Genomic DNA, 18528 nt, shown 5'->3' with positions numbered 1-18528 from the left:
ATCCAATCAAGAAAATGCTCAAGTTCCTTCGTCAGATGTGCCACATATCGTATCTTCACAATCCCAACCTACTTCCTCACACTCTTTAGCAAATGACTCTAATGAAGATGCTTCTCGATGCATACTTCTTTTAAGTGACATCTATGCATGATGTCTACCCATGACAACCCAAGATCCTCTTCCACAAGCTTAAGTGGTATCTTCAAAATTTGTTAAACCAACTTATATTTCATAAGTGAACAAGGATCCAAATTGGTGTAGTGTAATGACTACAAAATTTGATGCACTTCTTGACAACGGAACATGGAGACTAGTTCCGTGCACTCCCTCTATGAATATTATGGGCTCTAAATGAGTATTCCAACTTAACTATCAAGTTAATGGTTCTCTTGAAAGGTACAAAGTTCAACTTATAGCCAAAGGTTTAGTCAACAACAAAGTATTGACTACAATGACACCTGTAGCCTAGTCATCAAAATTACATATGTGAGATTATTGTTATCGGTAGCTATTAGTTCTAATTGACATGTACTAGACGTTTTAATACATTTCTTCATGGTCATCATAAGGAAACTGTATTTATGGAGCAACCACTTAGGATTTATTAACTGACCACTACAATTTCATCTTAAGGAAACTATATTTATGGATAATTTCCAACCACTAGAAGGATTATTTATGTAGTTGTGCATCCATATACAATTTTCAACTCATGTTTGTCGACTCAAGAAATCCATATATGGTCTTCGGCAAGCTCCTCGTGCATGGTTTCATCGTTTATCTAACTAGTTACAAGCTCAAGGATTTTCTGAATCAAAGATGATCTCTTCTCTATTCCACAAATACAATGATGGATCCAGGATATTTTTCCTTATTTATGTAGATGACATTTTAATAACCAACAATGATTAAAAGGGCATCACAACTTTATTAAGTCTTCTTAATCAATAATTTCCTGTTCAAGATCTGGATAATGCTCATTTTTTCTCGTTATTGAAGTTATCCCACATGATGAAGGTTTTCTCCAACGAGCTAAAATGGATGGAGAGCGTCTGATCTCCATACCAATTATTGTAAACAATTTCTTTACAACTTTATCCTCTCCAGCTATGTTTGATCTACATATTTATCGAAGCAATGTTGGAGTCTTACGGTACATTACTATCACACAACTTGATATTTCATGCATACTCCTACTGAATAAAATTAAAGTGTGAAAAAATACTTTATTATCTTAAAAGTATTATTTTACATAGTCTTCTTTTATCTCGTCAATCATTTCGAGACTTACATGCCTATAGTGATGTAGGTTGGGCAAAGTCTCCTGAAGATAGACGCTCTACTAGTGGATATGCAATATTTTTTAGACGAAACCTTGTCTTATGGAATTCGAAAAAATAACTTATAGTATATCATTCAAGCACTAAGACTTAATATAAAGCTACAACCAATACAATGTCTGAAATTATTTAACCACAATCACTTCTTTCTTAACTTCATCTTGCATTATATACTACACCAAAAATTTGGTGCAATAATATTGGAGCGACATATCTTATAGAAAATCCAATCTTTCATGTACATACAAAACATGTGAAAATTAATTTTCATTTTGTTGGAGAACGTATCACAACTAAACAATTATCTATCTCTTATTTCTACAAATGATCCAATTATTGTTATCTTCACTAAGTTATTATCTAGACAGCGTTTTAACAAGTTAGCAATCAATCTAAACATTAGAGACTTCTCATTGAGTTTGTCGAGGGTAAAAGAGAACTATTTAGCATGACTACACCAAATCAAATTAGCATTAGAACACATTAATTATTAGAATAAATCTTTCCTTTATTAATCTATTAACAAAGTATTGCTCCTTTATTAATCTGTCTATTGGTCGAGCATGCTTCTATAAATTGTATATCTCATGGACAAACCAAAATATCAAGAAATTTATTATCTTACATCTTTCCTTGTACTTTTTCTCTACCCAATTACTTTTCTTTCTCTTACAAGGAGAAATTCGATTGCATAAGGAGTTGGGTGGGAGGAAATTCTATTCTGCCCAATGTGGACGTACTAAAAAGTGATCAAAATAATTTATGGTACATAAATTCGTAAAGTCATCTACCCATTAGGTAAACAAAACAAAAGAAAATAATTTACCATTTTTCATGAAGTAGACATAGAAAGTTTTCCACCATAGAAATCTTTTCATAGTTTTTATTTTTGTCCTCCCAAGTAAATAGGGCCTAAATATCCCTTTATTTTTGGTATTTTGTTTGACAAAAGCTAAATAAAATTTTATGATTTTGTTTCTTTCACGTAATTGCAATTATTAGCATGGAAACAAAAATAAAGAGATTCAAGATTTTGAATGTAAAATATTAGATTTTAGGTTTAACTAGATTTTTTATTTTTTAAATTGAATTTATTTAATTTTATAAGTATAAAATTTTAAAAAAATAAAAACATAAAATTCCATTCATATTCAACTCAATCAAGTTTGAAAATTTTGCATTTAATTTTTTTTGATAAAATAAATTCAACTTTAAAATCTTATTATACCTTAAAATTGAATCAAATAGAATTTCTATATAATAATAATAATCTGACAATACATGCCGATTGCAACCATTCTAGATTTTCACTGATATTCTAATAAAATTAAATAAATAAATTATTTTCTTAATTAAATAAAGTTTCATTTAATCAAAGCATTATATAAAACTCCAGTTGTTCCATGACGCTCAAATCAATGATAAGAGGAAGAGAAACTCTCTAAACCCTGGTTTTCTAATTGACTGCTCACAAAATCTCTCTTGAATTATTTTTTAAATTTTTTAGATAATTAATTAAGCTGAATACAACTAATATTTTAAGTTTTAGGGTTGCATGAAAGTGAATCCAGGGCTAGGTGGAATCCATCAAGTAGACATGGTTATTAGTATCAAATGGATTCAAACTAGACTCGATTAGAATTTATTTTGGTTAGTTTAAAATTGAACCAAGTTTATATATAAGATAATTCAGTTTAATCTTATTAATCAGAATAGTAGTATGTTTTAAAAAATAAGTTAAAAATTATATATAATTCCTTTCTCTTTCCATGCCTCTCCCTCTTCTTCAATGATCCTGCTCCTCTCTCAATCCATCTCGTCACTTGTCGTTGCCATTACACCCTCTGCCCACTGCCACGCTTATCACACTCACCACCACATGGTACTCTTCTCTCCCTTAGTTTCTCTTCTCTTCTTCTCTATTTCCCACTATTCTGTTGCCAGCATTCAACACAGTTTTAATATTTTGTTTCAATGCATGCAAAACTTCTTTTCTTCTCCCGCACTAAGATGTTAACACTTGTTAAGATCTTTAGTGTGTCTACCACCTAGGAAACTTTGACAAAGGTTGAATTTCTATAATGTAAGGGCAATGACGAACTTTGAAACGTGTCTCTTCCTCCACCTTCTTCATGATGCTAGGATATAGCAATTGCTCCATTATCCACCTCCTCATGATGCGAGGATATAGCAACTACATGGGGCGTGCAACCAAAGGATGTTGGGCTTCTTGGCTGCCCGCTGCGAGCGCTTCTCGATTTACCCTGATGACCGATGGAAAAATTTCGTGGGGTCGGACCGGTCATATCAGGGCTAGTCAATGAGGCTAACTAGGTACCCCTAGGGCATGGTGCAACAGTAAGACGTTTAGTGAATTCATAGAGCACCACGGTTCATTACTCAGCTGGGTCATGTAAGACAAACTTTGAAACGTGTCTCTTCCTCCACCTCCCTCATGATGCTAGGATATAGCAATTGCTCCATTCTCCACCTCCTTATGATGCTAGGGTATAGCAATTACCAGTCCCCTCAGGGCGGTGCGGTGGTTTAGGTGTGAAGTGTTGCCACATTAGGTCATGAGATCAAAACTCGGCATGTCCAAGCATGCCTTTCCCCATGCCTTGGTTGTTGCACTAATGGCTAATAGTCACTCGTGATTTACCTCTTTCGTGTTGGCCTAGGGACGGGTTGGCAAGGGCGAACAAATCGCCTTTTACCACATTAGGATATAGCAACTACCCCTCGGGCATGGTGCAGCAGAAAGACATTTGGTGGATTCACAAAGCACCACTGTTCAATACCCAGCTCAGGCATGCAAGAAGGCTATTAATTGGTGGAGCGGCTGTGCACGGTGCACAGTTCGACTACACAATTAACAAGCATATACAACTCTACAATGGGGGAGGGTTGTCGAGGTCACTAGGTGCACTATCGCGAGCGCTTCTGAATTAATAGTTGAGTTTGTAAGGGTCCGAATACCTGAATTAACAACAAAAAAAGGTATATCAACTACTCCCCCTTCAATGCTAATCGGCACTATAGTCAAGAACGATGACATTGATATTTTGTCTATCCTAAATTCAAAATGAAACTTTTAAACCTTGGTTTCAATTTTGATTATGTATTATTTGTAGAATGATATTTTACTCGTGCTAACCAACAAAGAATGAGAAAATGAATTTCGATTTGTAAATAGTAATAGGTAGATATCAATGGTAGCAAGGGAGCTACAGTACCAATGATGATTACGCAAATTTAAAGCAATGGAAATGAGAATAGTTTAGGGAAAGTGGAATTAGAGGTGAGAGTAGCAAACATATTAGCATAACAAGAAAAAAAATACAACAGGACATCCTTAATAAACTAAAATAGGCAAACATAAAGCAATAATGCATAACATAATTGCAAGATGATCGGCCTTTTGAGCTTGAATACTTCAAAAAAATGAGCATAACAAAGCTTTAGCTTATAAAAAATTATATATATATATACCAAAGGCTCAATCGCAAAAAAAAAAAAAAATAGCAAACAACAAGGGCACAACAAGAGAAGGGGGTCAAGTCATTAAAAGTAAAGAATGCAGCTTGACTAAGGAGAAAGCAAGCAATGACAACAACAATATCCTAAAATTAAAAAATTTTCAAGAACGTAGATAAAAAAGGAGCAAAGTAGAGGTGCCTCTCTAGTTGGATCGTGTGGTTGTTACTCTATTTCTTCAAGTATCGTAGCTTGGGGACAACTGTCAAAGCTCATCTTCAGTGATTCAAGCATCTTCAATCTCTAGAAATACTTTACAACAAACTATGTATCTATAGGTGCTTTTGTTTAGAGATATAATCATCTGCGAGTATACAATTGACTCGATCTAATAAGAGGTTACTATCACATCTAGGAATGTAGGAGTCAACACTGTCAAAATGCAACCTATAGAAAGAGGACAACTTGAATGTTCCTTGAAATGATAGTGAGTCCTTAAGATTGAAAATTGGACTATGTTCAAATTAATAAGTCAAAAACATATGCATTAAACATAATCTTTCTCACAATTTAAGAAGCACTAGATGAATATATCTCCTTCAAAAAAGACAAAGCAGTGACTTATAAAATTCTTAAGGAATGAAATAAAACTTGAACATGAATATTATGCCTAGAAAAGACAAACAACTTTTGAATTTCTGAGGGATGAAATGAAAATTTAAAATCTATAAGGAGCGAAATGAAATCTGGAAGATGATATTAAAAATTGAGAAGGGAGGGTAATGAAAAATATGAAACCAATGGTAGAAAAATGAAATTTATGGAGTGTAATTATAAATTAAGAAAACTTAAGGACTCGAGTGTAATTTTTACTAGAATTAGCCTATAAGTTTCTATAGAGCTGATTCACAAGCTTGAAAGGGGTTAACATTATTATTTTTTCAATAGTTGATACTAAACCTTTTAAAGATAAATTTACCAAACTTTTCATGTTACAAGTGAAAAGGTAACTTTCCAACAGTCCAGGTAAAATATTTTGTAAATAGAAAGTACCATATTGAACCGCTAATGCCCAGTATCGAGCAAGCCAACACCTCTTGAGAACCACCTCCTCCTATAATTTAACCATTGATCAAACAAACTGGTCAGATTTATCATTATATATTTGGCATAAAACATGTTCCAAGGAAAAACAACTTATAATGGAAATGCATACCATTTCCTCTTGGGTTAATATCATTCTTTGGGTCATACTTCTTAAAGCTTTTACTTCCAACTCAGCACCTCTGAGTTGATCAGCAACAGTTGTAACCTCATCTTTTGCAAACTTTATCAAGGTGCAAATCCCAATCAAACATCACCCAGGGAGAAATTCAGATAATCACTTGACTAAAATGTTTATCACAAAAGGAAATGATGATAAATGATACTTGTTACCTGCAACTGTTGACGAAGAGATATGAGTTCCTCACTTTTATCATCCGTTGACCTCATAGTAGACTTTAAAGCTTCCTAATATACCAAACAAACATTAGATTTATTGATCCAACTAATATTGGTTGAATAAGTATTAATACAAAAAGGTTGGAATACAGAGAAATCTAAGGGCATAAGGAAACGTTAGAAAAGAGGGGGAAAAAAGAATAATCTTTCTGGAAATTCTATTCCAGCATAGAATACAGTTACATGATTCATCAGATTTCTTTTCTGTAATCACCTATATGTCAAAATATTAATGAAAAAAATCATGTTCTATTGCAACCCCAAGTTTATAATGACCGAAGAATTCTTGCCATCATAATAGTTTGTTCCATCAGATTGGATCATGAGCTATAATTAGAAATTGTTGATAGCGAGAAACCTAATTGAGAGTTGAGAAGTCTGTTCATTTTTCTCACACACCAAGCAAAGTAAACTACTGCAATTCTAGTTCATAAGCAAGATATCTAAACATGTAATTCAAAGACCTTTTTCTGAAGTTCATTGAACTTGGCACTAACATATTCTTGTCACAATGACTTTCAAGAAGTGCAGACTCTTATTACCTCTCTTTGGCGTAGCACTGCCTCCTTTCTGCAATAAACATATCATCTTAGTTTGTGATACAAGAGGAAAGAAAACAGATAGGTTGTGATGGAGTCAGTACCATCTCAAAATCTACCTGCTTAATAACCTGGCTTCCAAAGACACTCCTTCACCGAGATTTGTAACCTATAGCGATGGTGATTAAGAAGAATAGTCTAACTATTAAGAGCAATGAGCTAAATAAGAAAGACATGAAGAGTTAAGTAGAACCATAAACAAGAATGCAATAATGATTTGATTTCAATTTTCCCAGCATAGAGCAATGACACAAATATAATGGTAAAAAAGAAATGAAAAAGAGGACAGTTTAGGATCAGAAAATACACATCTCACATCAGCAAGAACCTAACTCTGGAGATGATTTAACATGGGGAAAAACATATTTCCCACCGTCAGCAGGATGAAGAATCTACTTTCAACAAAGTAAGTTTTAACAATCACTTGTTGAACAAGATGCATTGTCATGTTTGAAATCTTCTTTCAAACTAAATGGAGACTCTCTTGTCACTGGCTGAAGTAGAAAGGTTTAATAGAAATTAATGGCAACTTGGAATTTTAATCAAGAGGCAGAGCATCAAGTAAGAGTTTGCACATGATAGCACAAGCTTCAAGCCAGCCAATAATAGCTTGAATCAGATGACATAATTCTTTTCGGTGAGATGCACTAAGCAAATTGCAAGATCTAAGGGAATACTAGGGAACAAACATTAGAAATTAAAGATACATGGTCTCTGTAAGTTATTGTGTAAAAGCTACTAGTTCTCCAGATCAATTATTTCAAGAGAAACATTTGACTAATTTTAGGTGATCTAAGTTTTAATCAAGGATATTATCATCAGAACTTGCACAACATAACACAAGCTTCAATCCAGGTTGAGCCAAAAACAGCTAGGAATCGAGTATGTCCAACAGTAAGAAGAGGCAAACAAGATGTGTTTGGCAAACCGAGATGATTGGGAGAACTAGGGTTGTCTATATAGGCAGATTTGTCGATTTGGGCAAACCGGATGAAGTATTATTTTTATGATAATATTCCAATCAATTCATGTCTATTGCAATCATAATGTACCTTAAATGATATTCCAATGTGACAAATTAAAAATAACGAAAAAAATGTAATTAAAATGTCGTGTCAAAAGGTAGTTATTTGTTAACATTCAAACCAAAGTTGAGAAAAGACCTAAAGGAAAACAAGAAGCTCGACACAATCTCAATGAATCATAGTTTTCTTATCGCTTGCTCACAAAATTTCTCTCAATCTCTTTTGAGGTCACAAAAATTAGAATACCAAAAGATTTACACCAATATCATATACCAAATTCTATTCTATTTAAATTTGGCATTTTGAATTGTTATTTACAATTTAGATAACTAATTAAGATAATGAAATTAATTTTTTGACTTTTGTATTGAGTGGAAGTTGGTTAGGGTTAAATAAAGTTTATTATGTCAATTAAGATCAAGTAGGTTCAAACGGAACTCAAATTAGATTTATTTTAATTTATTTAAAGCTAAATCAAGTTTATATAGCATTGTTTGGTTCAACCGTATTTAATTGGGTTAGTTATATTTTATAAATTTAGGAATTATTAAGTAATTCCATTTATAAGTTATTTCTCTTCTCACTTCTGTTTCGGATCATTTGTCCACCTGTTGCTTGCCGATAGTCATTGTGGCTCACACACACGCACCTGTTGCTCCCACCGCCTAAAGTACTCGCCACCTACAATAGCCTCCCTACTCACCCTACCTATTGCCTATCATGCCCTCTCTCAGGTTAACTTCTCTCCTCTCCCTCAATCTATCTTTCTATTTCTCTCTCCCTCTCTTCCCATAACTTTGATGTCAATGTCAAGCATTTCACATGTCAATTGACGAGCAGATTGGTAAATTTTACCCATACTAATTGACATAGGTCGGTACTTTAAACCTTGCTCCTTTGATCTCCCTCTACTTATCTTGATTTTTACTAAAAGTAAGACTATAGCAATTACATAGTCAATTAAATTACAATTCTAGAGATACTAGTAACAAAAATTTAACAAGCATTATACCTAACAACCATTAGCTAAATTCATCGTGGCATGATTTTGTAGATGCCAAAGCACATCGAATGCTAACAGAGTATGATTCTCTTCAAATGGGTGGCATAAGTCATACAAGAGAGATCACTTATGCCAGTGACAAGAGAGTATAAAATTGTGGCATCCAGCCTAGTATAAAATTGGCTTCGAGTTCACCTCGTACTAGGCCTTTGGGCCATTGAACCTACGAACTCATGATCGCATCAGCAATCATTAAATGCTATTTGCTCTACAATCCACCTCACTAGGCCTCCGATCAATCGGATGCACCAACTTCCCTGAGCTTGTTTAATGTCATCTAATCCTCGTTGCCTCAAAGTTCACTTTGTACTAGATGTTAGAATCACCAAACCTATAGTCTCATGGTGCATCCACAACTACTCAATGCTTGCCCTAGAGTGTCCTCCCTTTTAAAATTCTAAGACTCTTTAGAGACCTCCGAACCATTGAGCACAAACCATTCAACTCTACTAAGTTAACTAGCTTAGCAAGCTTTAAGTGCTCTAACTTGCACATATCAAAAATATAGAAATACAAGTAACGACTAATTTAAACCCTGCTAAACACATTAAAACAACTTATTTGAACGCAACCACTTGGGAGCATCATTTCCTCCAAGAACTAGCTCTTTAGATCAATCCATTTCAATAGATTGGAGCAAAAGGTGGCATCGCTCACCCCAAGCGACTAGTATCGCCGGCCCCATAGCAAGATATAGCAAATAAATCACGGGGGGCATTTTGCCCTAGCATAGCAGGCATCCAACCAGACATTTTGCATCTGCTAGGAATTGACCCTAAGACCTACTGGAATAAACACTCATGCAGGTACCAACTGCGCCAACCCGTGGGGGCCAATTCATTTCAATAAATGAACATAGAACTTATTGTTGACCCGTAGTTTAATCAAAGATTAGACAATCAGTTGCTATGAAATTTGTGCCTGATAACACAAGATTCAAGTCAGATTGAGCAAGACTAACTAGGGACACCATCTATGATCTGATTCTGACTACTCCAACCAAGAGTAATGTGGCATGCAAGAATTTAACATGCACCTATATCATTTAACCCTTTGCACACTAGCACCTTGCTGGATTTCTATGATCTGGAGCATACATGAGCAAGGCTGAAAGTCACTATGGTCTATTCAAAATGCACGTTTCTGTTGAAGATGTATCTAAATTTCACAGAAGGGGCCCTTGAATATGTCCGCAGACTAGCTATGATACATAGTGGATGCATATTTAGTGCTCAACATAATGTTGGCATGCCTTAACGCCATAAGCAGTTTTATTCTAATTCTGTGATTATATGGCTGCAATAAACAAAACCTTAAATGCAACATAAGGTTTATCCTGATTCTTCAATAAAAAAACAACACAATATGGCTGCAACAGCTGTGAACTTATAATGCAAGAGACTTGAAAATTACGCAAACAATTACAAATTCTAGGAAAAGTGAAGTGATGTATATGACAGTGAAATTTAGAAAAATTTTATGAAATTTGATGAACCATGGATGTTCCACAAACATAAAACTGATTGGAAGCTGAATGAAAAAGATGAGCAAAATTAGCTAGTACACAAGGTTTAAAATCTCAGTAGTTAGTGTCAGAATCTGTGCCAGTACCAGCGGTACGTCCAAAATTAGACAGGCAATATAGCTTTATGGATATTTATGCAAGCAAAAAACCAAAAAAATTGCCAAAGGCTACATGATCAGCCACAATGGTGTAATATGCACAAATGAATGGCAATTGTGAAATGCTAGTTATAAAAGGTATGCCTAACTGCATACTGACAGGATAAAGAATGAGGTAACAAGAAAGAGGGTTAAGATAACCAAAAAAGGCTTAATTCCTGCAAACTTGTCATGGAAAAAAATCATCCACAACCTGTTTCTCAAGCTCCCGAGACCTGATCTCTGCTTCCTTCCATCTCTCCTCAGCAAGTTGAAGCTGTAGAAACCCCAAGTATGCCAGAAAGAGAGCAAATAAGCGTGACTTTGTTAACAAAAACTTGGTAATAGCAAACCTTTTCAAGGAGGCTGTAGTTCTCTTCTTCTAGCATATCTAGCTGCAAGTCAACAAAAATGAGTCTTGATATTAAATGCCATTAAAGATGAGTTTTGCAACTAAAACCATTCAAATTGATCAAAATTTTCTCTTCTGTAAAATTGACAAAAAAGCATGAAAGAGCAGCCTTCTCTGAGCATTTACATTGTATAACTCCAGCAAAAATAATTTTCTTGGATATGACAGAGATGAAGTACCTTATCTTGAAGCGCAGAGGCCTCACGCAATTCACCATGCTCCCTAGTTTTCACATGCCTCATATCTGGAAAAAATCTGTAACATAGATTAACAACCACCAGAACCAAAAGAGCACAACATATTATATGATCTGCAATAACTTATCAGAAATTAATATAACCGCTCTAAAGTAACTGAAGACTTAAAACCAACCAATTCAAGAATGTATTTAGGAGACTACATAAGCACGATTTTTGCTCTGGTAAACAGTAAAGGAGTGTTGCTTCCTCCCACGTCTACAAATGTTGCAGAGTAGCAGGTACATCCACCATCAAAGAACAAAGTATGAAATTAAATTCAAACTATTCAGGTAGTTAATTAATGACCACCGAACTACATAATGTGACATGAATTTACAAGCCCTGGTGCTTTATATCAAATGAAGGAAAGGCAACCATTTTACCTCTTATCTCTTTGTTTCTCTGCAGGATCTATATTTGGAATAGAAGAGGGGGTCCTTATTGTTGTTTTAGTTTGAGGCATCATTGGTGCACTGGGAACTCGTAGTGTTGGTCGGCCGACTGATATAGAGCGACTAACTGGAGCTGTTTCAATGACATTCCGACCTAGCTAATCAATTTTAAAAAATAACAGCATTAGCATGATATGCGCTTTCATCTGAGAACTATATTAAGAATTCTAATAATTCTACCCATTCATGATCACAAGCAAAGCTTTCATGGTCTAAGCTGTTGGTCTAAATTTCAGGATGGTAACTATGATACATACCCATTTCTTTAAGAAATAAATAAATAAATATTCATAGCCATAGATCGAAAAGACAGATCTTCAATTATGTTTTTAATAGGTTAAACTTTAGCCATTGGTAGAACTTCGTAATCAGCAGATGACTCTTTGAAGTTCACTTCATGTTAATTATGCTGATGACAAAAAACCCAAATCAAACTTATCAGACTTGGGTTAGATAAAGTGAGGCTTCAATTCACTAGTCTACTTGCAGAATTCTGTAAAGCAGTCTAGGCTACCACATAAGCAGCCACCTAGGCATTTTTGACAAGGAATGCATTACCTAAAGATGCAATCCCTTTAGGTTGTTTGAAGTGGACCAGGTGGCTAGGCAAGCACCTAAGCAAACCAAGTAGATCATCATGTAGTAAAGGGGGAATTTTTAGTTAGGTTCATTCGATCATTTAGAACTTCACGAGGATTTTTTTGATGTTTTTTTATTTACTAAAGAAAACTAATTATTGTGATTGTAAACCACTAAACCAACTTTTGCGATTTGCTATGATTAGGATGCAATTTGCAAGTGAAATTAAATATTTGTTGTACAAATAATAACCACCTTAAATATTAATTATATGCATGTCACAATTTTTTAAATTATTAATTGAAGGATTAATTAGTATAATTTGCTTGATATATTATAATCCTTTTCATCAATACAAATATTTTTTATATCTCTTAATAGAGACCTTATATGCCCCACATACCAGCATACCACTTTTTTTAATCCATCTTTCTTGATTAGACTTTGTTAGTATTAAGCCTAGTACCAATTATGAGATGATTGACAAGGACATTTTTTATCATATTTTATTAATTAATAAAAGGCAAAGTTGGTTATTATATTTACTTCAGTTCAGTGTTGGATAAATAAGTATAATAATGTTCTAGGATAATAGGTTCTATTCTATAACATATCAATTGGTTGAATTGATAGTAGGATATTATAGATACATATATAGAACGCTACTCTTAACTATTCCTAGTTAAATATTAATATACAAGGACAATATTAATGCATTGAGACTAGCATGTAGTTCAATGAATGACTTAATCTCACAAGTCATGGATATGAGATATCAAGTTGACACATGGATATATATTAAAGAATATGTACGGAATGATTCGCCATGAGAATGTTTCATGGATCGTTATGAGTGTCATAAATATTTTCATAGTGACTATTAGTATAAATAGTCCTTAGACCTGAAGTCACTACGGTTCCCTACATAAGGAGTTGTGTACTTTGGTATCGGCAAACGTCACTTGTAACAAGGTGGACTATAAAGTCGATCATTGGATATGCAATAAGTTATGCCGAGGGATGTGAGTAATGTAGATGGGATCTATTGCTTCCATCGGCCCCTTGATTAGTAGGACACAAGAATGTATGGTCATGCTCAAATGAGTCAATATGAGATATTGAGCTTATTTGATTGAGTGTATCTACTTAGAGATTAAGAAATATAAAGATTGATAAGAGGATGACACGGTCTATGCCTCATTGATCAATCTAGATATCAAGGATAGAAGGATTGAGTCATACAAGATAATAGGCACGGAAAGGTTGGATAGGATCTCGATATTCTTGTCACTTGGATAGCAAATGATGTCTTGCTATATGTCACTCATTGCTTATATATCTAAAATGATTTTAGAGACATTGCCAACTTTACGAGAACCTATTGGGTCACACACATAATGAACATGTTAATTTGGAGATGGGTTCATATGATGGATCATTAGATTAAGTCTAATTTGAATTAGACTCATTGAGTTAGACTCAATTTTATCCAACTATTGGATTGAGTCCAATTCGAATTACACTCATTGAGTCAATTCGGATTGATGAGTTAGACTCATTGAGTGTGTTGGTGAATTTGAATTCATAAAGGAAGAGGAGTGTTCAATTTAGAATTTATCATGAATTGGATGAAGAGCAAAAAGGTGGTCAATTTCGAATTGATCATACATTGGATGAAGACAAATATTAATGTCAATTAAGGCAATTGACATTAAGGCAATTGATTGAATGAGTGCAAAAGGATTTTTGATTCATTTCATCATGATACACTCGTGTTCTTTCTCTTCTTCTTCTCCTTCTTCCTCTTTGGCAGAAACCTCATTATTTGGTTGCTAGCACAACCTAAGGTGGTTTTTCTTCTCCGAGTTTGTGAGATGGACGAAACGTGTTCGTATGGATACCGAAAGAGGCGCGAACACTTGATCGTGCTGAGATCCAACGAGGGCAAAGTTGCTGTCAAGAGTTTGTGTTTTATGCAACAAAGGTATAACTCTCATCACAACTAGTATACGGTTTCCTTCACATAGATCTTCTGGGAAGGATCTTGAAAATGTATTCCGCTACGTTTGTGTTGTTTTGCGCTCGAGATCCTTACAGACTTAAGGGTTAGTAATGAAATGCATGTATACAATAATCAAGCCTACCAATATTATAGGTTTGGTTGACCTAGATCAACCCTAAAAATCATCTATATATTTATAATGATATTCTAAAATTTTATTTATTTTGGGCATATCTAATAGATGAGATAAAAATTCAAGTCATATTTTAGTCATTTCTAAAGAAAGAATCTCTTCAATTAGTTATTTTAGGGATGTAAGATGGTTAAGGTTTAACTTTTTTAAAAAATGTTGTTCTTTATTTTTGTCCAAACTCAGTCAAGTTACCTGAGTCAATCACAATTTTGGTTTTTTTGGTTCTAAAGCTAACATAACTGTTATGTCATTGGTTCTTAGGTCCGTTAGAACCGATGTTCAATTTGAGTTCGATGATGACTTTTAATGTTTTTAGTATAGGTCGAAACTAGCACTTCTCCATTTGGCCAAGCATCAAAGTTAAAACAAGTCAAAAAAAAACGAACAACAATGAAATGATCATGGAATTGGCATTCACATTCAATACTTTCAACAATTATCAATAAAATGGGGGTGGGGTTAGAGGGCTTAAATTCTTTGGGATTAAAAGTGTCAACTCCATTCCAAGCAGTAAAAATGAAATTTAAATTATCAAGAGTTCATGTAATTTAACTTTAGGGAATATGTAAGAAAAGAGAAAACATTATTAGTAGAACATGGACTTTCTGGTTCCATTTTCCCTGTCAATAGTATGAAAACAGATTAAAATTGAGAAAAGAACAGCAACAAATTATCAGCATAGCGCGATTAGTAGAATTAAAACGTATTAGAAGTGGGGACTGCTAAGCAAAAAAAGTGCATGCGTCAGAAAATCAACTTCTTGAACATATAATAAATTTGTGGGTGGGAACCATACTAGAAGTGCTAAAATTGAGGAATAAATAGTAAAACAAAATTGTATAGATCACAAATCACATATCCACTTTTCCACGGCGTAAAACTTTCAGAAATTCCACGGTTAAATGCACGCAGATGCTTACTAAAAAGTGACCGGAACTAAAGAAAAGATTAAGATCATGGAATTAGGTGGATAAAGTTATAGATATAAGACTAGTCTCCAGATTGAAGCGCAAGTTTCGCAATTACCGCAGGTGATGGGGCCCTGGCCACCGGCCTCGTCAGCCCGAACCACGTACGGGCACTAGTGCCGGCGCCATCGGGAACGAGATCATCATCTTCCTCATCCTCGGAAGTATGCGACGCCATTACCAAGGCTAGGCGGGCATTCGCGGCTTTCGCAGCGAGGTTCTGGGTCCGCTTGACGCCAGAAACACAGGAGATGGATGACGATCGGGGATACTCGGGAGACATTGCCCGCCCGGAAGTGGACCCACTAGATGCAGCGCTACTCCGTCGCGAGAGTGCCGGACTTGGGGTGCGGCGAATCCGGTGTTCCATCGCCGCTTACAGAGAGATAGATTTAAGGGTAACCGCCCAGGGAAGATCTGACGGCGACCGTGTTGTTGGGACAGCGGGATTCGAGCGGAGGTGAAGGCGGCCGCGGAGTCGGATGAAACGGAGCATCTACGACTTTATAATCTTGTAAATTCCTTCCATATCCTCACCAAAAAGACAAAAAATAAAGAAAAGAAAAAAAAACTTCCATAAATTGCAAAATTCCTTCTTACCGACGTCAGAACTTTAGACGAACTATTGGAGAAAATACATTTGAATTTCAAAAATCGCGTTCCCGAATCCGTTCTCATGTGTTTACGATAAGGAGTTTCGTCAAAAGAACTATGTATAATAAGAGAATTAAGTTCAATTTCGAATGAAATGAATCTGAGAAAGGAAGAAGAAAAAGAGAGGAACAAACAAAGTACATTGAGAAATAAAGGGTTTCAAAACGTTACCATAGGAGATGGATTCCTCGGGGCGGTCAGAGTTCCACCTCCATAGCTCCCGGCGGCGGCAGATCCCACTTGCGGCGATCCGCTCCGGTACCTTGCTCCGCTCCCGCCGCCACCGACGATGGCGGGGATAGGGTCGACGTCCTCCCCGTCCGAGTCTTCGTCGTATTGAGACTTACTCTTCTTCATCATCACCTTCGCGAGGCGTGCGTTGGCCGCGGCCGCCCGTGAGGAGCCCCGCCTCCCGTGAGAGAAGCCGGCTCCTGTGGCCGATTCCATCGAGAGCGGGTGGACTGGCGACGACGGGGCCGATCCTCCGCTGTACTGCCGAGCATAAACAGGACTCCTCGCCCTCCTCCGATCCATCGCAGCGGCGAGGGGGCGGCGGAAGACGAAGACGAAGACTCGAGAGGGAAATTAAATTAAAAGAAACTCGCGACGCTCATGACGGCGTCGTGGGTTCTGCAATTAAAACATCCGACGGATCCGCTGTGAAGCGTGAACCACCAGTTCTTTCGAAAGGATGTGAAAAGCAACGGAACCATGCCACGCTATGAACAGTTAGAGTTTTGTGTTTGGTGGAGTTAGTAGAGCTGCTACTGCCTGTAAACGGTCATGAGTTGACGTGCGATGCCAACGAGTGGCTTCTCAGCTTTAAAATGTCAACGAACGTGAGATTGGACTTGATGTCAAGGTTTGTATATTGTGAATTTGTAAGTGATTTTTTTAAAAAAAAATTATCTAGATTTTTTTTAAAATATTCTATTTTAATTTTTTTATTAGAAATTCTTATATAAACAATGAAAAGAATAATGTAAATATTTTAAAAAATAAATAAATTAAAGATAGACATTCAAATAAAAGCAAAAAATAAAAAACTTTATAATTAAAAATATTAAAAATTTATGCATCCGTAATAAATCAAAGATTTAATTTTTATTATTTGTAATTAGTTTTTTTTTTTTAGTAATAAATAAAGAATTTATTTTCTTTATTTAGAATATTTTTTGTATATTTATTATTGAGTTGTATTTATAAAAAAAAAGTTTAGAGTCTTGTATGTTAATCATCTTTAAATTAATATAATTTATATTTTACTTTTTATATGATTTGTTGTGGGTGTGTGTGAGGTTCCACTTCATTTTTAATTAGTGGGTGGTTCGATGATTCAATATTCATTCCTGTGTCAAGTGGTACATGGTCCGATTTCGGTACTAGTTATCTATCTTCATCATGTATAATATTTAAACTTCAGCTCTCTCTATCCATAAGGACATTTGTAATGACAGATTTATAGCATACAACGTATGATATAAATCTCTCAATATAAACCCCATCTCCACTATATAGGTGGGGTTTATAATTTTTTTTTATAAACCTGTATCAAAATCTTGGGATCAGTATATAAAAAAATAATGGAGAGAGAATAGAGAGAGAATTTTTAAAAAAATGAGATTTTTAAAAGAGAGATGTTTTACGATAATAAAGAATGGTTTTTAAAAGAAGTATTTTTAACTTTTGATGTAACAATGATATGACAGAGTATAAACCTCTTTAAGAAATTTATGACTACAGATGTCCTAACTCATTCCTAATATAATACTTAAGTTACGCTATGATTTTATTTTCTTCTTGTATCACACACATAGTTTCTACTATTCTATCCTTGCACATCTAATTTCATTTTTTTTTTCACCATCATCATTACTTTTCATTTTCCATATATTCTTGTGTTTTAGGACAACTCCTATGCATAGTTTTTGGAGAGGTTTGTTTAGGGGTGAAATTCGAATTGTATTCCGAGGCTTAAATTTAATTAATATAACAAGTCTTTCATATCATCATCATAATGATAATATTTCAATAAAATATAAACAATAAATAATTCAAACAACAAAAACAAATTAAAAGAATATAAAAAAATAATCATACAATAACCAAAAATACAAGTAATCAAGTTTATTAATACTATATTTTACTCTATTGAATTTCTCATCAAACTTATCTATTATAGATTTGATATATATTAAATCTAAAAAATCTCGCTCAATGTAAACAATCAAATAATCTACAAGTGTATGGAGAAGAGGATATATTGAGGTAGTTAAAAAATTTATAATAAATTTTGAATATTTGGGATAGGTAGTATATCCCTATAAGAAGGGGACTAGCTTGGGCTAAAGCTTAGCCTC

The 18528-nt window shown here is 34.8% G+C and overlaps 1 protein-coding gene across 1 annotated transcript; it reads right to left on the bottom strand.

Moving 5' to 3' along the window:
- Positions 1–5397: 5397 nt before the first annotated feature.
- LOC122048588 (coiled-coil domain-containing protein SCD2-like) lies at positions 5398–16820 on the bottom strand. The gene is made up of 11 exons (XM_042610139.1): positions 16340–16820; positions 11704–11870; positions 11261–11336; positions 11023–11064; positions 10884–10946; positions 6979–7028; positions 6863–6890; positions 6255–6329; positions 6034–6144; positions 5871–5931; positions 5398–5414 (listed from the first exon to the last, which is right to left on the bottom strand). Exons 1-11 carry the CDS (start codon positions 16700–16702, stop codon positions 5398–5400), a joined length of 1053 nt encoding a protein of 350 aa, XP_042466073.1. The 5' UTR covers positions 16703–16820.
- Between the last annotated feature and the right edge of the window lie 1708 nt (positions 16821–18528).

The sequence above is a fragment of the Zingiber officinale genome, chromosome 2B, assembly GCF_018446385.1.
Source record: "Zingiber officinale cultivar Zhangliang chromosome 2B, Zo_v1.1, whole genome shotgun sequence".
NCBI classification, from domain to species: domain Eukaryota; kingdom Viridiplantae; phylum Streptophyta; class Magnoliopsida; order Zingiberales; family Zingiberaceae; genus Zingiber; species Zingiber officinale.
The sequence above is the reverse complement of the archived record's forward strand: the minus strand, read 5'-3'. Positions and strand labels throughout refer to the sequence as shown.

Excerpts from the sequence above, each read along its gene's own strand:
- LOC122048588 (XM_042610139.1), bottom strand. The coding sequence starts at position 16,702 with ATGGATCGGAGGAGGGCGAGGAGTCCTGTTTATGCTCGGCAGTACAGC. Across the intron at positions 11,065-11,260 it reads CCTCTGCGCTTCAAGATAAG|CTAGATATGCTAGAAGAAGA; the intron begins GTACTTCATCTC and ends GTTGACTTGCAG. Across the intron at positions 7,029-10,883 it reads CTCGGGAGCTTGAGAAACAG|GTTACAAATCTCGGTGAAGG; the intron begins GTTGTGGATGAT and ends CCATCGCTATAG.